Raw genomic sequence first — 20,070 nt, forward strand, 5'->3', positions numbered from 1 at the left:
CTCTTAATTTAGTCGTCGTGCTAGAAGGACGCAAAACACCATGATGAGGTAGGTAATATATGGGAATGGTAGAATCTATTTCTTCAATAGTTTCAGACATGTGACCAAGGTCCTTGTATTCTTCTATGAAATTAGTATACAAGTTTTTGTACTCAAGATCGTTTGAGAGACGAGTATTTAGCTTTGTTAAAATTTGAAAGGCTGACGATTGAGATTCTCCAAGCTGATTGACTGTTTCCTTCAGGGGAAGTCGGACTTGATAGCGACCGGAAGGTTCTCTAGAAAAGGTTGATTGATAATGTTCCTCACATACTTGATCATCAGGAGACTTGACTGATTCTTTAATTTGAGGAATTTCTTCCTGTACCCAAAATTTTTGAAGAAAATCATCAAGTTTGTTTTCAATCAAGCAATGAAACATTGATGAGGTAGATTTATTTTCCGTCATTCCAGTAGGTCCAGACAAGATCCAACCGAAAATTGTTGCTTGTGCTACTGGGGAGAGGGGTGGACCTTTAATTAGACCAGGAAGGATAATAGACGTGTAGATGTCTGCTCCTAGGACTAAATCTACAGATTCAGACTTCATGAAGGCAGGATCAGCTAGTTGAAGTCCCTTTATATGATTCCACGATGAATGATTTGGTGTTATCGATGGCAAATTTGATGTGAGATTTGAAAGGATGTGACAAGATAAAGAGCAGCTAACTTTGGTATCATACAGAGAACTAAGATTGATTGAAACTATACCACGAGTGGTTGGGGCTTGATGTCCACCGATACCAACAAGAGATACTGAGGAGTATGAACGCTTCAGATTGAGAGTTTGTACTAAGTATTCACTGATGAAAGAGATTTCAGATCCTTGGTCGATTAAAGCTCTGGCAATAACACTATTTCCCTCAGGACCAATTACCTTAACTTGAGCGGTTGCTAGGAGCACAGATTGTCGATTAATTTCCTTAAATGGAAGCATGTGATTAGAGGAGACGTGTGAGCTTGATGATGTGTTATCTGTAGATGAGATGAATTTGTTAGGGATGAGAGAACTTGACTTTTTTATATGAGGTATATTTGTAGTCTGGCTAACAGCGTCATGAATTAGAGTGTGATGTCTTTTCTTACATTGTAAACAAGATTTATTTGAGTGACAGTCCTTTAACAAATGTGAACCAAGACAGTTGAAACATAATCTTTTGTTCACAAGAACCTCTTTTCGTTGACTAGGTACTTTTTCACGAAACTCCTTGCAAAATGCTAAATAGTGATCTTTACTACACAGTTGACAATCATTTCCTATATTGGACTGAGATTTTGCTACAATTTGTGCTGAATGTACTTTAAGATTTTGATGAGGTTTACCTTTACATTGTAGTGTAGTTACCGTTACATCGCTTGGTGGTGTTGCTCGTGACTCAATACTTTCCAGGGCTCGAATACGACCTTCGATGAAGGTCTGAAGATCTTCTAGGGTGGAGGGTTCTGTTGAGACTCCGTAACGAATCTCCCATGCTTCGTGTGTCTCTGGGTCTAGTCGTTGTACAATCATGTACACCAAGATGTGATCCCATTTATCTGTAGGAGATCCTAGCGCTTTGAGGGAACCTAAAGACTCATTGATAGTAGACATGAGGTGATTGAGACCACTAGCAGATTTATTTTCTAGAGGTTTTAAATTAAATATATCATCCAAATGCCTTTTGATTAAAACACGTTTGTTTTCATATCTAGTCACAAGTTTTTCCCAAGCTGGCATGAAATTTTCTCCTGTTATTTGTAAATTGGTTAGCAATTGAGCAGCATCACCTGACAAACTGGTTTTGAGATAGTGTAACTTAGCTACATCAGTTAAGTTAGGATTTTGGATCACCAGTGAAGAAAAAAGATCATGGAAAGGTTTCCAAGACTGGTAACTTCCTGAGAATTGAGGTAGAGATATTTTAGGTAGTATAGGTTGATTTGATTTACTCATAGAACTAGATGTATTGATATCAGATGTGCTTTGATTTTGTTGAGAATTTACCGATAGCTCATCTAAGAGAACAAGCATTGCAGATTTGCTTACCATATATGCTTCAAGTGCTTGACTGTAGTGATCTTCATTTATGTAGGCTAGGTCTTTTAGTATGTCAGCTTTTGACTCACATATTTTCTCGTGATCCCTCTCGAATTTCCTCCATTCTGCTTCGATAACATCAATCCGGGTTTGTACTTGAGGCTTCAATATAGTTGTTATATCCTTTTCCTTGAAATAGTCTGTGGCTTTTTCTAAGATTTTTAAGCGTGTTGCTTGAAGACCTAGTTTGGATTCTAGGGACATAACTTCAACTGAGAACAGGAAATTTTCTTGATTACTTATTTATTCCGGGTCAGAAGGACCAAATGATTAAAGAATTTAGATACTGATGGATAAACTTAGATTGAACGATAGATGTAGATAGATAATTAAGAGAGAAAAACTAGATGATGTTTTTAGTGGACTGTATTTCTTTTAAACTGAACAAAAAGTAAACATGATATAAAATAAGACCAGCTGTTAGAAACAGTGAATTAGAAAAAATAACTTTAAACAGTATTCGTTCGTGGATTGAACGCCCCTTGTAAATACTCATAAACTCAGACACTTACTTGTAAAATACCTTTTCTCCAAAAAAGAACCGTATACACAGCAACTAATGTGTTCTAGTTTAGGAACAATGACTGGGTACATACAGTCTTTGTCTTTATATTCTTTATGCGATGCTTTAATTTCTTTAAGTACGGTATTGTTTTTGTTAGTAAAGGTTCGGTTGTTGTAATATTCTTATTTTGTATTTATATTTTCAAAGAAATTGTTTGAGGACTGTCACCAGTGAAGACGGACATTTCCCTAATTATTTTTATATTGTATTTTGATTAATCTTTTTTGCATGCTAAATGCTACGATTTTTCGTCATACTGCAGCAAAATCAGCCGTTTTTAATGCATGCGTTGCGGGTCTTAAGTACAATTAATTCTTTCTCTAGTCTAGGGAGTAAAAATCTTGTTTAGCCCCTAGAGAGTAAAATCAGCTGTTGTCAACTCAGTTGTAAATTTCAATTGTAAACATTCTCATGTATCGACAGTATGTATCGAGGGTTTAATCAATTGTAGTGAATTGTTGTATTTTTGTAACTAATTCAACATATGGTTCAACATATTGATATTGATAGCATATAATATACACCAACACAATCGTAATAGACGAGACGATTTAATCACTTACTGAACCCAGCTGTTTGTTTCAATTAGCAAATTAAATTGAAAAAAAAAACTAGTTTTGAGAGGTTATCATGACGATTATTATTTTAGTTTTATATAATATTTTGTTAAAATAATGGTACAATATGACGAAAAATAGTTCACCACACGGGCAAAAAGTGTCTTTTCAACCCTCGTTCATTTTCCGACTTCGGCTTCGCCTCGATCGTAAAATTTGAGCTCGGGTCGTAAAGAGACACTTTAGGCCCTAGTGATGAAAAACTATTTCGTAGCAGTATGATAAAATGTTGTATCGGTAGTATTTTGAACCTATAGCTGAAGTGGAGTTTTTTGTTCGAGGGCCTATTTCGGTCATAGTGCAGAGTACCCTACACAAAAAACGTCACTTAAAGAAATATTATATCAGTCGACTACAAGATGGCTAATAAACGAAACATCGGAAGCATTTGTAATGGACGTAAAGACAGTTATTATGGGTTATGTAGTTTATTGATCATGTAAATAATGTTTAAATGAAATCAATTAAGAGTAAAACTGTTAAGTGTAAAATAAATACACATTCAATAGGCCAGATTATTTGTGTACAGCAATAGCTTTATCTGCATTTTTCCTCGGTTGGCTGTTGTATTGTGATATGTTTAAAACGTATAATTAATGTTTATTTTACCTCGGGTGAAAAATAGCGCTCGTGCCACGCTTGGAATGTTCAAGCTCTCGTACTGTATTCAAGTTCTAGCTCACCTAACTGATGTCGAATTTTATTAAAAGCACTGAGGACTGAAAAAGATCTTATGCTATAATTAATCTCGGTTTCGAGTAATATGTATACTCTCCTTTTACGTTTGTAAAAATAAAATAAGGCAACGAAATGCCAACTGGTAAACTCCCAATTCTTCGACTCCGTGCATAGCATAACAGATGGGCATATCTCTGGCATTTCAAATATTTCAGGAGTTTTTTCAGGGGAATTTTTCAGGAGATATTTTCTACAATACTGTGTCCTATTCTTTTTGCATTTATGACAACAGCTAAGTTTTTTGCTGTATACCAAGCAGCAAAAAAAGCTGTGAGGACTTTTTCTATTGTTTAGGTGCAGTGGTAGAACATTATGGATATGGGAGATGTGCTATACAATAGTATACAGTAAGTTATACCATTGATTATACAGAGAAACAATTTCTGTGTATAGTCAATGGTTATATTAAACCAAAATTGTCTTAAAATGTGTCTTCTCTCATTGCAAACACAAAGCACGAGTGTAACTGCAATAAGCATTTTTATACCACATGCGCCAACCCCGTACGAAGGACGAGTACTCTGCTAGTATTCTCATAATCATAAAACTAAAGAATCTCGGAAGCAGAACCTGTAGCTCTTAACCTCTGCTCTTTGAATTGTCAAATTAAAGTATTTACAGCCGACTTCAATTAATATATTTGTTTATTTACATTCTTCCAATAGCTCCATAAGCTTATCATACAGACTCTACAAGCCCTAAGTAAATGAAAAACTAAATATGAGTACATGTTAATCGAGTCAACGAATAAAAAATCATTAAAATCGGTTCAGCTATAAATTGGCTCAAATCTGCTGCCTGACAAATCTAAAAACAGGTATGAGTTAGAGTTTTCCCCTGTTATCATCTCATAAAGGCTACGATCACATTGCCCGCACGCTCCACACGCTCGCACGTGCAAGCGACGCGAGCTCGCACAACTTGCTCTCACGAGTTGGGATGCTCACATTACTTGCACGGTTTTTTCGGTTAGTACCTTTACATTTTTTATAGTCGTCTTTAGTTGTTCGTGCCCTTTTGTCGTTTCCGGCGTAAAAGAATGTCATGTTTGGAATCAGCGCTGAATTTAGAATAGAATGGAAATAATTCAAAAAGGTCGGGTGCAGACAAAATGCATATTTAATTTAGGCCCTACCATTTTCTGTTTTATAGATATGTACACAAATCTTGGTACCATTAAATCTAGAAATTAAAAAAAAAATTTTTCCATGGTAGAAAATTATAGACCAACTACTATCACGCATTTTCATATTTTATTTTGAAAGAAACAAAAACCCTAGAATATTATAGATCATCTTCGAAAACTCGGAAATAGAGTGGACAGCCATAGATAAAACAGAATCTGTTTTATTATTGGTACAAGTAGAAATCCCCCGCATCGAGCCCCGCGATCTGATTGGTCGAGAGCTCGATGACGTCACTAAGATGGTGGAAGGAGTAGGGCAAATAGGGTTTGGCGGGAGCTGGGATGGAACCCGGACCGGTGGCATGAGAAGTTGTTTCGCTAACCACTGAGCCATGGCGCTCGATGTTAGACCATGTGTCGAGGTCGTATACGAGGGCCGGCTTCGAGGGCCGGCATCGGGGGTCGGTGTCGTGGATGTTTTTTTTTCTTTGGCACGAGATGATCGAGGTTCTGCTTTTCTCCACCAGAGTGTGTTTATACTGTTGTTGTTTTTTAGCGAATTTCCCTATAGGGAAGTAGCTATTACCGTAGGTGGCACGGTAAGACCTAGACCCGAGACCGATTTACTTTTTCATTTTGATGTCCCCAGAGGCCAAAAACACCATTCGTTCAAATTTTTATATATATATATATATATATATATAGATTTATATATATATATATACGTCCGTGAACGCGATAACTTGAGTAATTTTTGTCCGATTTTGATGAAATTTGGTTTAAAGGTGTAAAGTGGGATAAACTTGAATGAGTTCGCGAACCAGCACGATCGGACCATGGGAACGGGGCTTTACGGGGGGTTTTATGGGGTAAAAATTGGTTTTTCTCACTTTTGACCCTCAAAACACAAAATTTCCCAATTCCTCTTAAGACCTTTTTAAAGAGCTTAAAAAAAACAAATAATTTTGTATATAAAAGTATTTCTGTTCGATTATTAGTTACCGAGAAAATAAAAAAAATTGTAAATTTAAAATTACCATGTTATTCTTATGGAGAATATTGTCAAATGTTGTAATTTGCTTGTTTATGGATATTTTTTTATCAAATTTGGCAAATTTATTTATTTTGTACTAAGCAATCAATATTTTACTCCATAACACACTTTATTAGTTTCCTTGTAGCAGCAAACCTAGGTACTCGTTAAACCTAATGTTATTAAAATATATTTAACTGAAAATCAATTCAGACAAATGGAAATTCGCTTAGTCGGCAGGTTTGCTGCAGCGGGTGTATTTTCTCTGTTGTGCTGGCTATAATATTAACATGGGAACATCGTGGTTCTGTCCTTCTCCACCAGGGTGTGTTGATACCGTGGTTGTGTTTTTCTCCACCGGCACCAGGTTTGACTGGTCTGAATCTAATGGTGTATTTTAATATTGAATTGTATGATATTTTACTCTTACAGTTGGACAAACTGGGTTGTTTTATGGTTGTATCTCTATTTGTGTTAATAATAATATTACGCTTGGTGTTTTGAGATATATAAGATGTTACTGTTGTCACAATGATCACCTTAATCATTCTATTATCATAAGTTGATTAACGAGTGCTAATTACAATCTTGTTTGATTTATTTCTTGTAAACTTTAAATTTTGCATTCTTTGAAAAACTGAAATGACTTGATTCTTATAATGTAATAAAATGACAAAAAGGAGAGTGAAAGTAAAAATATGGTTGAATAAAAAATGGGTTTATTACATTGAAAGATTACATGTTAAATATTGTTTATGGAAAAGTGCCAATAAATGTTTACTAATACTAACATAAAATCAACAATAATTAACAAAAGATATTTTTACATATATACAGTAAAAATAATATTAACATACAGTACATGAATGCATTTGAGGTAAAACATAATAAACAGTATAAAATTGTATCGTCATACATTTGTAAGCAATTTTTCATGTTTTAACTTTCTAGTTTATTGGGTAGTTTAAAATTGATTGCAATATAAACTTAAAATTAAATAGAAGTTGGTCACAAAATACATCAAACAGTGCCAACACACTCTGGTGGAGAAAAGCAGAACCACAATCGATTCAATACAACCATAAACAAAAACAATAGGTTTAGACCAGTCGACCTAGGTATCAACACACTCTAGTGGAGAAGGACAGTACCACGTTTTTCCCATTACAGAGAAAAACAGACGATATCAGCAGACTCTGGTGGAGAAAAGCAGAACCACGATCATCTCGTGCCAAAGAAAAAAAAACATCCACGACACCGACCCCCGATGCCGGCCCTCGAAGCCGGCCCTCGTATACGACCTCGACACAAGGTCTAACTCTAACATCGAGCGCCTTGGCTCAGTGGCTAGCGTTTCGGCTTCTCATGCCACCGGCCCGGGTTCCATCCCACCTCCCGCCAAACACTTTTTGCCCTACTCCTTCCACCATCTTAGTGACGTCATCGAGCTCTCGACCAATCAGATCGCGGGGCTCGATGCGGGGGATTTCTACTGGTACAGCAAAACTGAATATTCATCACATGCTAACTCATATTTTACAACATATTCAGCACGATTTCAATAATTAAGACTTACTATAATTTTAAAGATTTTTTAAAGAGCTGCAGACAAAATCATAAAGCCTGCGTCGTCTGCTAAAAGGAAAATGATCACAATTTTCTTGTGAAAAATCACCTTGTAAACAAATTCCGTGTGGCCACCTATTTCTTTATCCAACTATACAATATTAATTTTTAATCAAACACGATTTTACAGTAAAACAGTAACTTTGTTGGCTTAAAAAGCCTTAGATTGAAACTGGGGGCTAATTGCCACCCTCTGGTTATAAGTTGCTACACATACCCGCGGTGTTATTTCGATAATAAATGTCAATCAATGCCAATGGCCGAATTTGTGTTCTACACAATTCATAACAATTTCCATAACACTCCCTTACTTTAATTAACCTTATTATTACCACTATCAATTAAGTTGGTGATTGGCGACGTCACTTATGTGCATATTTTAACCCATATATGAGTGAGGGGTGAGGGATGAGGGTAGAATGGAATCTGATGCCTGTGTAGCTTTTTTAATTAACTAAAGATGGTCTGTTTCATTAGTCAGGACCATTTATTAAAAGCCTTATGATCAAAGACAGCTGGGTTAAGTTTAGAACCATCAAAAAGCTACACACTAACACACTTTTCTTAGGATCGAACCGGCGACCTTTTGTTTACCAGGCGAGCACTATAAAAATTTAATGAAATGAAATGCTTATTGTCGTTAAAACTGAGTACAAAGTTCATGACAATCGTCAAAAGAAAAACAAAACAATCAAGATGGCAACTAAAATAACTAAAACCAAAGTAGCATATGTAATCTTTGCTAAAACTAAATCTCTAAACCAAAGTACTCTTCATGTTTATACAGGCAAGCCTGGGTTAGAGTAGTTTTTAAAACATGTTTAAATTTCACGCTAATCAGCTTATTAACTTTCAATAAAGCATTATTAAAACATGATATGTGTTATTCTCTTTTAAACAACTTCTTATCATTCTAATTTAACAATTTATATAATCATATATATGTTTTGCATAATAATGGCATAATCTATGATCATTGCTCCTCGGAGTCTCTCCAGAGTCCAGATTTGTTGTAGGTTATGGTTATATAGTGCAGGAATTCGGTGCACATAGACAAAGAGAGCAGATGAGAGAGAAAGAGAATACAGATCTGCAAATGGCAGGAGTCGCCTTGTCAGTTTGTTTATTTTGTCGTAATGAGATGTTTTTGTCATAGGCCTTAATTCGTTGTTCTGTTTTGGCGGAAAAGTTGCTTTAGAAATCCCATTCAACCAAAAATTGCCAATCAGTTTAGTTTGTTGCTGATCCAGCTTCGTAATGGAAGTGTGTTCTTTTTAAAAATTTGCCGCTCTCAAGACCAGACTCCGAAGAGGTTCAGGGTAAGTGATTTTTGTTTTTTGGAAAATTAGCTATACACCATGCAACTTAATGCATTATGACACTCCTAACAGTGATAAAAGCCGTTGAAACAATAGTGCATTAATACAAAGTCTTTTGATGGGTATATTTTGTTTGGAAAACCCAAGGCTATCTAACTAAATGTTGAGTCTAAGTAGGCTTGTAGCCTAGGGCAACATTTTATTGGGGGCTTAAACCACTTAGGATGTATGCATAAGGACTTCGTTCAGTAAGTTAAGGTCTTAGCTTAGCAGTTCAAAGAGTTCTCTGACCGTTTCCATTAATAAATTGGTTTGGCAAGCCTTTTATTATATTTCCATCCAAGTTACGGTATAGGATTACCAGGGTCTATTGTCTATTCTGGTATTTTTAACACTGCCGATAGTTGTAGAACGATTGTTGAAACTGTCCTGAGTTAAAACTGTAAATGTCTTAACTCAGGCTCTTAAGCCTGGTTTACACGGGTAGAGTATGGAAGGTGAGTCAGTGTGCGATTTGCCACTCACTCTCTAACTTGCTTGTTGTAGACATGCAGGCAAGTCGAGTAACGGGCGAGTATAGTGGTTTAGTTTAAAACCGAGTTGCTCGGCCCATTAACTCCCCCGACCACCATGATTTGCACTTGATACATCTGTTTATTACTTTCGAGTGAGTCAGTAATCAGTATTGAGGTTAGTTCAGTAGGTAGGTAAGTTATTGTAAGTTAGGTCTCTCACAGTCAGACACTCAATGGTTCAGTTGGTCCTGTCCTGTGTGGCATTGTTTTGCTGTAGGCCTATGTAAATAACTCTTATAAAATTAAGTTTTAAAAATCTTTGTACCTAAAACTAAATTAAATCTATGTACCGGTAACAGTTTTTAGGGTCAAAAATGGGAAAAACCAATTTTTACCCCATAAACCACCGTTCCCATAGTCCGATCATGCTGGTTTGCGAACTCAATTAAATGTAGTACTTTAGGTTTACACGTTTGTACCAAATTTCATCAAAATTGGATCATTTTACTCAAGTTATCGCGCTAACGGACACATACCTACCTAAATTTATATAATTTATGTACCGATAGGCCTATAAATAGATGTACCGTAGGTATTTACCGTATATAAGTTGACGTATATGAATTCAAACGGATAATATTTTTGGCCTCTTGGAACCTCAAAATAAAAAAGTAAATCGGTTCCGGGTCCAGGTATATGGGAAATTTGCTAAAAGCTAAGCAACTGAGATGCTAAAAACTAAATTTAAGTGGTGATTCAGTTTTAATTAGGCCTATAATAATCTAATTCAGTGATTTGTTCTAAATTCAGCATTAAACACTTGACTTGCCATTTTAATCTCAAATATTTAACACGAAAGCTACGGTATTTGGAATAGGCTACCCTACACCAATCCCACAGAGAAGTAATAAAAATTAAATTACTTCTCTGTTCCTACACTGTCCCCGTCCAAAATAGGAATGCTTGTGGACAGTCTAGTCAAGTATTAAGCTAGGCGCCCACCGGGCAACCCAGCGGGTGACGCGACGCGGCACGGCGCGACGCGGAGAAAAACTTCCGTCCGCTTCTCCAGGGTTCGCACCCACCAAGCAACTCTAGCGGAAGCGCGGGGCAGCGCGGAGAATTATTCTTTTGGAGGGGATGCACAGTGCACTTCGATTCGGACCCGAACACTCCCGAAGGGCTCACGATACTTTCCGAAAACACCCGAATGAGCGGCAGACGAGGGGCAGACGCCGTTTCCGTGCCTCTACCCCACGCCCACCAGGCAACTCAACGGAGGCGCGGCAACACTAGAGGAAGAAATTCTCCACCGAATTCTCACTGCCGGATTCGAGAAGAAGTTTTTTTTCCGCGCCGCGTTGCGCCACCCGCTGGGTTGCTAGGTGGGCGTCAGTCCAGAAGATAACATGGCACGGATACGTGGCAACTTTTTTCCACGGCGTCGCGCCGCGCCCAGGAATTCGAGCCGGATTCGAGAAGAAGTTTTTTTTCCGCGCCGCGTTGCGCCACCCGCTGAGTTGCCCGGTGGGCGCCTAGCTTTAGGCGAGTTGAAGAAATCATCAACTGAGACAAGTAAATGGGCCGAACAACTCGCCTGCCTTACTCGACCTGTGTAAACCAGGCTTTAGGGGACTAACCCTATTAGGAAAATGCTCTCAGAGTACTTAATTATTTTGAGTCTTAACCTCGGTCCACCAACTAGATTTCTTTTTGTTGTTAGTAGGCCTATGTGAGAAAAAATTAAAACAAATAAACGACACTGTTTTACCAGTTTACCTTTGCTGCAGGTGGATTGAGGTTAGGCCCTAAGTATAAAGGTTTATGCTACATGTTTTATATTGGCCACATATTTCACAGTTGAAGGTTTGATTTGTTGATACAGTACACGCTCGATTAGCTGAGCCCAGGTTATCGTAGCCTTAGGTTATCCAAGGTCGTTTTAGGTCTAAATAACTTATATATTTTTTTATATTTCTGATCAGAAAACAATAAATACATTTTTAGGAATGGAGTTGTTTTTGTTGAAAGTAAGGTAAAAAAAAAAAAAAACTATAAAAAATAGCAATTATTTGTGATTTCTTAGAATAAAAACTTTTAATAGGTAGGCCTACCAACTAATGATTATAGGTGTTATATTAACATACAAATGATCCACATTAACCTAGGAAATGAAAATCACGGTTGCCCACTAACCATTGGTAAGCGAGACAAGTCGTCTGTAGAACGTCAACAAAAGCTGTGTGGTATTTCTGTTTGTGCACTGCCGCCTCGTATCACCTCTTGCCAGTGTTTGTCATTACAATGTTTAAATATTGACATGATTGTGTCAAGTATTATAGTTAAAATCTAACTCAAACTAAATTAATTTCATTTTAGAATTTAGCCTCCGGATTACGTTGAATATATTAAAATGGTGTAAATACCTGCTTCGTGGTAATCCTAATGTTGCTAGTGTCGCAACTAGTTTCGACTTTTTACAAAGTCATCTTCAGGCGAAGGCGTCAAGGATGTCAAATGGTGGTCACTTCATATGAAGGTCGTCAATACACATAAATGTACATAAAAACACGAACACGAACACGGACATTAACACGTAAAAACGGTACATTTAACACGATTAAACGAACAACGGTAACTGTAAAGGAATGATGTGACACGACCGGGATGGATGCAAGGTCTAGACTACCGGTCAACGTGGTCGGTCGGTGCGATGACGTCACTCCTTTTGTCTTGTTATCAGTCAGCTGTTGTAGGTCCCATCCCATTCATTCCTGACTCTTTCTCTAGTACTTTGATAGCCGTATCATAAATATAATTTGATTGGAAGGAAAGCTTGTCGTTTAAGATGTTTTGTCTGTCAAGTTTTACAGCTCGGTATATTTCGAATTCTTCTAGTGTGTTTCTATTAAAATGGTTGTTAGATAGATGCAGTACTGTCATGTTGTTGTCGATATTTGTATAATTATGGTTATCTGAGACTAAATGTTCGGCATAAGTTGAGGTTTGAGCGGATGTTGTTTTTCTTGGTAAATGTTCTCTGAATCTTTTTTTGAAGGAACGAGCTGTCTGGCCAATATAGTATTTAGAGCAGTTGTCACAATTTATCTTATAAACGCCAGTCTTATCGAAAATTAGAGTTGTCGTTTGGGGCCGTTCTTTTAATAAAGACCCAAGTTTGTTTACTGTTTTAAACGATACAGTGACGTTGTTTTTGGCCATAATATTTTTGAATTTAGTACTTAGAGATGAGCCGTACTCCGTTGAAACATAGGTTTTTTTATCTTTTGTTTTTGATGTTTTTCTTTTTTGGTGTTTGAGAATTAATTTATCAATAATATTGCTCTGATAACCGTTAGCGACAGCAATGTGTTTGAGAATGTTTATTTCATCGTTGTAGTTCGATGGACTCATTGGCACTGAAAGCAATCTATGTACAAAGCTATTGTAGGCGGCTATTTTTTGTGAATGGGGATGATGAGAGTCTGCGTGGATGGTTTGGTCTGTAATAGTTGGTTTTCGGTAAATTTTGAAGGTAAATGCTGAGTTCTGTTTTGTTATGGTTAGATCTAAAAAATTCAAACTGTTGTTTTCCTCCTCTTCAAGCGTGAATTTCATATTTTTGTGTATGTTACACAGATAGTTGTTCAACAAAGATAGTTGTCTACTATTGCCGTTGAATAGTACGATGGTATCATCGACGTATCTGTGGTAAAAAACTATTTTATCCCTATAACGGTTGTCAGGTGAAAATAGATGTTCATTTTCAAAACTGTTTAAAAATATTTCTGCTAGGATGCTGGAGAGTGGGGAGCCCATGGCTAATCCTTCCTTTTGGTTGTAAAAAATACTATATTGGCCAGACAGCTCGTTCCTTCAAAAAAAGATTCAGAGAACATTTACCAAGAAAAACAACATCCGCTCAAACCTCAACTTATGCCGAACATTTAGTCTCAGATAACCATAATTATACAAATATCGACAACAACATGACAGTACTGCATCTATCTAACAACCATTTTAATAGAAACACACTAGAAGAATTCGAAATATACCGAGCTGTAAAACTTGACAGACAAAACATCTTAAACGACAAGCTTTCCTTCCAATCAAATTATATTTATGATACGGCTATCAAAGTACTAGAGAAAGAGTCAGGAATGAATGGGATGGGACCTACAACAGCTGACTGATAACAAGACAAAAGGAGTGACGTCATCGCACCGACCGACCACGTTGACCGGTAGTCTAGACCTTGCATCCATCCCGGTCGTGTCACATCATTCCTTTACAGTTACCGTTGTTCGTTTAATCGTGTTAAATGTACCGTTTTTACGTGTTAATGTCCGTGTTCGTGTTCGTGTTTTTATGTACATTTATGTGTATTGACGACCTTCATATGAAGTGACCACCATTTGACATCCTTGACGCCTTCGCCTGAAGATGACTTTGTAAAAAGTCGAAACTAGTTGCGACACTAGCAACATTAGGATTACCACGAAGCAGGTATTTACACCATTTTAATAAATTAATTTTATACTTACTTTTAAAACTATAGGGATCCACCTTATTCTGTGTTTATTTAATCCTGTAGAGTGTTGACTTAGCATAATTTAATAAATACTGTATTTAAGAATTTAAGATAGCTAGGCTAGTAATTTTTTATTCAAGAAGGTCTTAAGCATGTTTTATTTATTTTTTTTCCTTAATAACACACCCTTATTTAAACAAACATTTCTCATTAAAATACCTACTATTGATAATGTTGTATTCATTAGGCTATGCATTTTTATTTAAACATAGGTATAAGTAACTTTACAAGTCTTTAACTTCCTAATGTGGAATCGTAACCCCTAACCTCAAAATCTTAGAGTCCTCCGTGTTATCCAAGATTCTCAGTACCTGAGGTAGTCTCGGTCCCAACAACCTCGGTTGATTGGGAGTGTACTGTCTTCATGTTTTTAAATTTTATCTTATGTTAAAAACATTTTTGTTATTGCCAAAATTATGGACTTAAGTTACAGCTTAGTTAAGTTAGGCCATTGTGTTTTTGTTTAACTTATCAGCCTAATTGATGTCCTGTTGTAATATAAATTTTGAAAAGTTGAAAGCGTTAAAATACTGAATGAACCCTGTGTTATTTTCAGAAACTGAAGCCCAATGTGGTGTGTCCGGAAAAAGAGTACGATAGCAACATATCACTCAGCACATGTGAGTTTTCCTAATTTGTTTACTTTCCAAACGTTCCTAAATTTAGTACCTGATCTCATTGTTTGATATTAAATTATGTTTCTGTTTGGTTATAAAATCTCAAGTCAATTAAATAATTTCAGTATGCTAGTTAGGTAGTAGGGATTTATAAGCATCGATAGGTCAACCATCGATGATCAACATCGATTTACTTATAACATCAATGGAAAACATTGATGTCAATGGATTTTTTTTCAGTGTTTTGTCTGCTCTCTGTACTGCCTCAGCTAATAAACCTATTAGTATAGCCCACTCTACTAGCATTGATTAAACACACTCCCTTGCGTTGGTTGATCTATGCTACTAGCTAGACTGGCAGTTTCTCTTTCACATATTTGCAAGACGAAATATCGGTATTATGCTGGAGAGCAGGAGTGTTGCTGCTATAATGTTATTACAAAATGTATAAACTGAGTTTTAGGTAGCATTTAGAACAAGCACCTCACAAATGTTGTTATCTTACTTACAGTGGCGGTTCTAGGACCTTGTCAAGGGGGGGGGCTTCCGGGGGGTTTGAGGGGTGTGGAGCATACAGCACCCACCAATTAGGCAGGGGGGTCTGGGGGTCCCCTTTTTGGAATTTTCAAAGCCGTTTGGTGACTTTCTAAAGCCATTTTTAACACCTTAAACCGTGCCCAATTGTCCAAAAACTCCCGTTTCACCTGTTGTTTGTCAAGAACAAATAGACATTTAAAAAATTAAACTATGACGATTGCATTCATGAATTTCAAAACACACTGTAGACTACGGCCATATACTCCTAAAAGCCGTTGGGTGACTTTCTACAGCCAGTTTTAACTTCTAGATAGTGTGCAAAACCTCCCATTTCCCCCATTTATTTGTCATGAATAAGTAGACATTTTTAAAACTAACTGACGATTGCATTCATATATCTCAAAACATATTGTAGGCTACGGCCATATCCTCCTAAAAGCTGTTTACTGATTTTCTTAAGGCATTATTAATGAGATGTTGTAGCGGTCTTTTAATGACTTGGCAGTTCAGTTTGGTCCCAACCGTAATTATTATAAGTAGGCCTAGATGAACAATAGAAGTAACATGGCATTTAGGGAATAATTCATGCACTGTTACGTGCATCTCTTGGATGTCTCTGTTGTTGCACAGAAGTAGCACAGTATAATGTGATTTGACTTTGTAAAAATGTCTAGTTTGCTTGCATGTAGAATATAACTTAAGGCCTCAAAATATTTTTATGGCTGTGTTTTAGGTATGATTATTGTGAGCTGAAGCCAATGGCCTTACAGTCGACTGGGTCGTGGATTGCCAGGGAGCAGCACAAGAACAGCGACCAACAACTGTTTGTGGCTGAACAGCGGCCACCACCCAAGGTCGCCAACAAGCAACACACCCAGACAGAAAGGTAGGCCTACAGATTAGTACTCTTTGGGTTCAACCAGTGGTTGTACTCTCATGTTGTTTAGTCTCAGCCCACCTGTAATTATTCCACTTAACATTGAGAATCAATGTTTCTTGATTTCGGACATTTTAAAAAATACATGTGCTTTTTGTGCAGATCTTTCAGTCTGGTACTGTACCTTTATTGTTATTTAACATAACTTAAACTCTAAAAGATTTACTACACTATACCTACCTGTTCACATAAAACTTTAAACCAATGGTGATACAGAATTATGTTCCAGAAAATTTATGCATAATTGAGGTTACCTCTCTGTACCACAGTAATCATTAATTTGGACATTGTATAAGTATATAAGTACATTCCAATGTTACCCAGACTGAATATCAAATTAAATAATTTATTAATAACAACCTAGAGAATGTAAGAGGATTTTTTTAATTGACTTAATTTTTTCTCTTATTTATACACTAAATGTTTCTGATTTGCAGGTTCACTCAGACTGAGTACAGAGCTAATTGTGTGGAGGTTATCGGTACAGGGAAAGACACAGTCATGTTCGAGCAATCATTACAACAACAACCACAGGCTGTACCAGTGCAGATGTACTCAACCATAGACAAGAAAGACTTGACTCCAGACAAAGGGAATAACCTAACAGAATTTCCTTTCTGTTACAATGTTTTACAAAAAGTCCATCAGACGCAAGGGGGTAGTCCGACTACTACAGCTGTAGCAAGTATATCAGCAGATGACAAAACTTGCTACAGGTTCGATGTAGCCCAACCTTTCAGTTACAACTACGCATTGGTCAATCAAATGTCTCTAGCTGCCGCAGCTTCTACTGCTACATTCAAGTGTGATGTTTGTGGTCTAGTGTTTGCTCATCTCTCTCTGTTGAATCATCACAAACGTATACATAATAACAACGGTGATGTATCTCCCGAAAGGAATTTTACGAATGAAAATCAAAATGAGGTTATCAAAGTTCAGTTGAAAACCTCCGCATCCAAACCTAGGAATTGTAACAGGTGTGGAGGTGAAGTAGACTGTGATCATTCAAACAACCTTAAAAAGAAAGTTTCAAAATATGTTAAGTGCGAAAATTGTCAATCCGGACCGACCTCCACAACAACTTCAACTACTACTAATGGTTCGTTTCAGTCTGCTTCGTCTTCCCCTGAACCCACCGACAGTCCGCCAGATGTAGTCAATATCCCAAGTAAAAATATGCATTTGGTCAAACACGGTCTGGCCACTGTAACCAAATGTCACAAATGTAACGGTTCAGGTATTATATTTGTTGGAGGGGCGAGGCCTCCTCCTAATGATAAACCTTTCCGTTGCAACGTTTGCGATGGATCTTTTTCGAGGTACTCTTCTTTGTGGAGTCATAAAAGACTTCACTCCGGAGACAAGCCGTTTAAGTGTGACATGTGTGGATTAACCTTTGCGAGGGCAGCTTACCTGAAGAATCATCTCCGTGTGCACAGCGGTGAGAAGCCCTACAAGTGCAACGTTTGTGGGATGCAGTTCTCTCAGAGTCCTCATCTGAAGAACCACGAACGCATCCACAGTGGCGAGAGGCCCTATCAGTGTGAGGTGTGTGAGAAAACATTCGCCCGACATTCTACATTGTGGAACCATAGGCGAATCCACACCGGTGAAAAGCCCTACAGGTGTAATATATGCGGCTCTGCCTTCAACCAAGCCACTCATCTGAAGAACCACGGCAAAGTTCATACCGGTGAGAAACCTCATCGCTGCGATATTTGTGAAGTGGGATTTTCTGACAGGTTTGCCCTAAAAAGACATCGGTTAATACATGAAAAATACGGCCGCACATCTAACAACACACAGACTCCCTCTCAACAAGCTCAGCAAACATCAACCACCCAGCAGTCTACATCACAGATGGGGGAGTTGTACAAATGTGAGGTCGCTTTTCCCGGTCAACAACCCAGTGAAGTAGGTGTTAGCACATCTGTCGGCTTCTCAGGATCCAACCAACCCTCTTCCACCAGCAGAGCGTCGCAACCGCAACAGACGGAAATGTACAAGTGTGACGTGGGAACATCTGTGTCATTTCCACCTACAGCACAACAATCAGCTCAATCTTCAAACTCAACCTCGGTTGATGCTGCCAACAATACACTTCCCTTCCAAGGCCAACAAGCCTCTCAGCAGCAGAATGGCCAACAAACTACTCAAATGAGTGAAATGTACAAATATGACGTCAGTACTTCCGTAGCTTTCCCGGGCCAGACACAACCCCCTCAGACCCAAACTCAGGCCATCACTACAACGCACACACAGTATGATGTTGGCACTTCCACTGTTACTTACTCAGGTCAAAGTCAGCAATCAGTGTCCCAGGAGGGAGCATCACAATCCTCTACATCTGTGTGTGTAGACTCAAATAATTTTAGCGAAACGATCATTGGTTCGTAAAATCTCCCTAAATATTAGTTTTCTAAGGTTAGAACCTTAAGTACATTGTTATAAATCGTAACATTTCTGCTGAAATTGTTTCTTACTAAAGTTTACTTTATATAGATTCTATTTTAACATTTAGTTCTGTTAATTTTGAAGCAAGGACTTTTATTAGTTTTATTGCCCTGTTTGTGTCCAGCTATTCTTTGCCATAACAAGTAGGACAGCAGTCTCATTCTATTTTTTTACATTTTCACTATCATCTACCAATTTATCCACCAAAAGCATTTTGTTACAGGAAAATTACTATAATACTATCATTGCTCCTGCTTAGCTCTGGTTAGTTAAACTAGGTACTTAGATCAAAATTAAGACAATGGTCTTTAGTACTGTTGCAAACCTGTGTTATAGTTCGTCCGCTTAGAAAACGACCTGCGCGCTAATACTAAACCAATGCTGGAGGAGGTTCTAAGCGGCCGAACTATAGTTGTTTCTCCTGTCTCTCTTCACATATTCCCCAACAGTGACACATCAAAGTCATGTGGATTGAAACATTTCAAAGAGAGTAAAACAAACCCCTTCCCACTCAAAGTCCAGCCGCTTTGCCCACTTCATCACCATGTCAATGTCTCCAAAACCATACTGAAGTTACATGTATTTCAATCCTGGTGTTTTCCTCTGGCATTTCTTATCAAGGGTTCTTCCATAGATGGAAAGTTTAAAAATTATAAACCAAGTGTTACGAGTTAGTTTCCTCATACAGAAAATTGTAATTTAAGATAAGACCATGAACTTATGATGTTGTGATTAGGATGTTATTATGTTAAGTTCGCTATAGTTTATATTTTGATCATTGTTAATGACCAAGGCAATACTAAATAAACAGGCCGTAATTCTCCTCAGGCATGACGTCATCATAGGCGACGGCAATGACGTAATGTAATTTTTTTAGTTATATTTTTGTTTACCAAGAAAATATTAAAACAAGCAGCTCATCACAAACGGCAAAAATAACGTCATTGCCGTCGCCTACCATGACGTCATGTCGGAGGAGCATTACGGCCTGTTTATTTAGTGTGGCCTTGTTATGACTCAAGTCACGATAATACTATGAAATTTAAAAAAATAGTTCTATATTTTTGTATTGTTTTTGTAGTCTACCTATACACTTTAGTTCTACTGATCATGTAAATTTAAAAACTTGATTCAATAGTTGCATAATTACAATTTAAATCAATTGTTTTATTTTTTATTAGTTCTACATCAAGTGTAACTTAATTTAATTTTTTTAATATACATCAAGTGTAACAAAAAGTTACATTAAGTAATATATTTTGATATTTACTTTTGATAA

The 20,070-nt window shown here is 37.2% G+C and overlaps 1 protein-coding gene across 1 annotated transcript; it reads left to right on the forward strand.

Moving 5' to 3' along the window:
- The first annotated feature begins 8,904 nt into the window (after positions 1–8,904).
- Positions 8,905–19,996, forward strand: LOC128995031 (zinc finger protein 724-like). The gene is made up of 4 exons (XM_054419900.1): positions 8,905–9,140; positions 14,803–14,866; positions 16,134–16,286; positions 16,775–19,996. Coding segments are annotated over exons 2-4 (2,115 nt in total). The 5' UTR covers positions 8,905–9,140; positions 14,803–14,864; the 3' UTR covers positions 18,735–19,996.
- The last annotated feature ends 74 nt before the right edge of the window (positions 19,997–20,070 follow it).

The sequence above is a fragment of the Macrosteles quadrilineatus genome, unplaced genomic scaffold (genome assembly GCF_028750875.1).
Source record: "Macrosteles quadrilineatus isolate MER2022 unplaced genomic scaffold, UCM_ALF_1.0 Scaffold_5__1_contigs__length_97177068, whole genome shotgun sequence".
Classification (NCBI taxonomy): Eukaryota; Metazoa; Arthropoda; class Insecta; order Hemiptera; family Cicadellidae; genus Macrosteles; species Macrosteles quadrilineatus.